At 41.9% G+C, this 4,059-nt stretch overlaps 1 protein-coding gene across 1 annotated transcript in view; it reads left to right on the top strand.

Moving 5' to 3' along the window:
• The first annotated feature begins 2,711 nt into the window (after positions 1–2,711).
• LOC107063095 (uncharacterized) overlaps positions 2,712–4,059 on the top strand; it is a 2,244-nt gene continuing 896 nt past the window's right edge. Inside the window, exons 1-2 of the mRNA XM_015314533.1 lie at positions 2,712–2,802; positions 3,293–4,057. Of these exons, the coding sequence (XP_015170019.1) occupies positions 3,293–4,057 (765 nt within the window). The 5' untranslated portion in view covers positions 2,712–2,802. The remainder of the gene's footprint in view (positions 2,803–3,292; positions 4,058–4,059) is intronic.

Genomic DNA, 4,059 nt, shown 5'->3' with positions numbered 1-4,059 from the left:
TGACCCTAAAGGTCATTTTTGGAAATTTTCATAAAATGACCGTTTTACCCCTCCCGATAGTTGCCCCGAGTCCTAATGGTTGTATTTTCGAAGTTGGTTTGGAGGAAAATTGATGAAAAGTTGAGTTTTTGGAAAGTTGAGTTTTTAAGAGTTAAAGTTTGGTTAAAAGTGCTATTTCGAGTCATTTGGAGTTTCGAGACTCGAATCGGATTTCCGTCGATTCCAGCAGTTTTAGAATGTTGAAACGGGTCTATGAGAATTTACGGAGTCGAATTTGGAGTTAAAACGAAGATTTGAGGTCCTAAGTTGCAAAAATTGTGAAATTTTGATCAAGAGTTGACTTTGGTCAACAAACGAGGTTCCGGTGCTCGAAATGGAATTCCGAGGGCACCGTTGGATTCAGGGGGTGATTCTAAGTCTAGAATGAGTCTTGGTTGAATTTTTAGAGGCCCCAAGTTCGTTTCGAGTTTTTGAGCCTAAAGTTAGTTTCTTGACGCCTTATCGGATACCGGGTCAAGGAGACCTCGAATTCAAATTCCAACGATTTCATCGAGTCCGAAATGTCATTTTCAAGCTAGTAGCATATTTGGTTTGTGTTCGGGAAGTGCCAAATGAGTTTTGGGTGAGCTTTTAAGCTTCTTGGATGCTTTGACACTATTTCAGCAAATTGTGGCAACTAAAGGGTTCATTACTAGTTTTAAGGGTCGAAAAATTATTCCGAAGGTTCTGGAATTTTGAGCATGAATTATAGGACTTATCTGCAAATTTTGGTGCATTTTCGCTAACCCGAGATTGGACTTTTATCGCAAATAAGAAATAATTGTTTACCGAGTAGAAATGATATTTGACTGGGCAAACGAGCATGAAATTGAGCTCCGATTGAACGAGCAGGTCCGTATCATTATTTAAGACATTTACAAAAAAGAATCGGGTCATTTCACTATCGTATGAGGAAATTACGGCCTTTTTAGTGAAAGATTAACTGCTGTTTTTCTGGTGCATAACAGTCATGCACTGTTATAAAAATCTCAGACTGTGTTCATTTGGTATTTTGAGCATATCGGGAGTTCTAGAGATCGGAATGGAGTGATTCTTACGGGTTTCTTCTTGAATTAATATGAGGGTTAGTATTCAATCTTCAATTCGACATTTTCTCATAATTTCTTTATCTGGTTTTATTTTCCCTATCCGTAAACCTCTTGGGAAAAATTGGAGTTTTATCGATTTGGACTCCCTTTTTGATGAAAAAGGTATATTTACGATCCTTATGTTATGGGTAAACTGATTTTAACATAAAATTATTGATTCATCGATTATTTTCATCATATTAACCGCGTACAATTTGGACTTTCCCGGTAAAGTTAAAGTTTGATAAATTGAGAATTTCAAGGTCGATCTTAACTCCGTTTTTGATGAAATTTCATATTTGAACTTATCTAAGCATGGGTAAGATGTTTTTCAAGAAATATTTCATTTTCGAGTCGGGGTTTCGGATCCGAATAATTTAGGCTTCTTCAAGAACGTGGATTTTCCTTCAAATTGAGTTTGTGAATTGATTTCAACTCCGTTTTCAAATTGGTTTTCACCATTAGCTTCCAAATACTTTAAGGATCATTTTACATAAAAAATTTCCAAATTTGGGTATCGTTTTCCGGTATGAGACATTTGGACCGTTTTGCCCTTTTTCCCTAAATTTCTTGATTTTGGTGTCATTGGACTCGAATTGTGATTGTGAATAATTGTTTGAATAGATTATCGTGATCCGGATTATACTCAGAAAGGAAAGGGCTCAAGTCAAGTAACTTTTGGAGTTCGTTTTAAGGCAAGTGGCTTCCAAACTTTGTAAAACTCTTAGACTACGCATGACTACTTTCCTAATTGTGTTGGGGAGTAAGGGGGATTGAGGATGGGTTTTATTTGTTGATTGAAATTGTTGTAAATGAAAGATGGGGAATAAAACGAGCTAAATGTGTTATATGTGACTTGAATTTGTTGAATAAGTCATGTGATAACTCATATTGAGGGGATAGAAGAGCATGAGTAGGCTATGATTGATACAGACATTGATGTTGAAACAGATGATGTGTAATACTATGATGTGATCGTGATATGATTGTGATTGATGACATGTGCATATTCATTATTCATCCCATGTGTGAACTATCTGTTGCATGAGTTCTGAGACACTGATATGAGGATGGATGGATATGAGACACAGTTGAGACTAGCTCCGGCTAGAGATATATGAGATGGACTAGCTCCGGCTAGCAATTTGGATGCCGATGGGATCTGGTTCCGGCGGTGATACATGGTCCATGTGCGGCCCCCGTGGGTTCTGATTTGAGTATTCAACGCGGACTGATTACGTCAACAGATGTGTATCGTAGGACAAACATGCATCACGACTACATGACATCATTATTGCATTTTGCATCGCATTTGCCTTATCTTTGTCTGTGATGTGTGGATTGTATCGGTTTACCCTTCTTATGTGAAATTTGATCTACTTGCTCTTATTTGTTGATCTGAGGTTGATGAGGATATACTGTTGGTTCTGGCTGTTGAATATGATCTGTTTAGTATAGGTTGGTTGGTTTGCTGCTAGATTGAAGTTTCGGTGGTTCGGTTGGGATTGAAAGAAGTTGTTTGTAGCTGCTAGTTTAGCTTAGTTTAGTGTTACTTGCGAGTACCTATTGCTTTTGGTACTCACCCTTGCTTCTACACAGTTGTGTAGGTTGACAGCTCTATCAGATCCGGCTTATTACTCATCTTCAGATTAGAGCTTCCAGACTTACTTGAGAGGTAGCGGTTCATTCCAGACGTGCCCTTGAGTTATCTTTACTTTCAATTTTGTTCTATTCGAGAACTATACTCTGAGACTTGTATATTTTTATTCAAATTCCGTATTTAGAGGTTTGTACATGTGACAACCAATTCTAGGGTTATGTTGAGTTTATTTAAAGACTTCCGCTTATCTTTCTATCTTATTCTTGTTTATAAATTCTGTATCGTCGGGTTTTTGGGTGTTAGGCTGACGTGTCCGGTGGGGTTTGGGCACGTGCCATCACATCTGGTTTTGGGGTGTGACAAAAATGGTATCGGAGCCCAGGTTCGAAGGTCTCACATGTACAAACCAAGTCTTAGTAGAATCTCGAGGATCGGTACGGAGACGTCTGTACTTATCTTCGAGAGGCTATGAAGACTGTTAGGAAAGACTTCTTTTTTTTCATTCTGTTCTTATCGTGCGAGGTTGTTATCGTGGGTGCTGAGTATCGCGTGATGTTTTTGGAAGATGCCGAGGACTAGAGCTACCGGAGTTAGGGGGGAGGCAGCCCCCGAGGTCAGAGTTGAGGCCCCAGCTAGGGGTAGAGGTCGGGCTAGAGGCCGAGGACGTGGTCGAGGCCGTGCCAGAGGAGCGGCACCTGCCCGAGGCCGAGGTAGAGAGCCTTCACCTGAGCCACAGATTGGAGTAGCTGCAGAGCAGGCTCCTGCGGGCCATGCACCCCCAGTTCATGATGACAGACTCGACAGGATGTTGGGGTTATTGGAGCGTCTTACTCAGGGTGCAGCAGGTATACCAGCGGGGTTACAGGCTGGGGTAGGGGCACAGGCCCCTGGTTATCAGCATCAGATTCCAGTGGTTCCAGAGCCGGTGGTTCAGCCACCACAGGTTCCAACACCTGTTGTAGGTGTACCGGCAGCCCTTGAGGTGGCCTTGGCAGATGATGACCAGGTCTGCTATGAGAGGTTTCAGAAAATGAAACCACCTCAGTTTCATGGTGCTAAGACCGATGATGCTCACGAGTTTTTGACCTTGAGTCGAGAGATATTGGCGGCGGTACGCATGTTAGGTGAGAGGGGCGTCCGATTTGTGTCCCTTCAGTTACGCGGTGTCGCTAGAGAGTGGCTGAGGACCTTCATGAGTTCGAGACCAGCGGGATCTCCTCCCATGGAGTGGAGTGAGTTTGCTAGTGCCTTCGAGGGTCGTTTCATCCCTTGGAGTGTACAGGAGGAGAGCCGTATGAGGTTTGAGAGTTTGGTGCAGGGTAGCATGTCAGT

The sequence above is a fragment of the Solanum tuberosum genome, unplaced genomic scaffold (genome assembly GCF_000226075.1).
Source record: "Solanum tuberosum cultivar DM 1-3 516 R44 unplaced genomic scaffold, SolTub_3.0 scf00306, whole genome shotgun sequence".
NCBI classification, from domain to species: domain Eukaryota; kingdom Viridiplantae; phylum Streptophyta; class Magnoliopsida; order Solanales; family Solanaceae; genus Solanum; species Solanum tuberosum.
The sequence above is the reverse complement of the archived record's forward strand: the minus strand, read 5'-3'. Positions and strand labels throughout refer to the sequence as shown.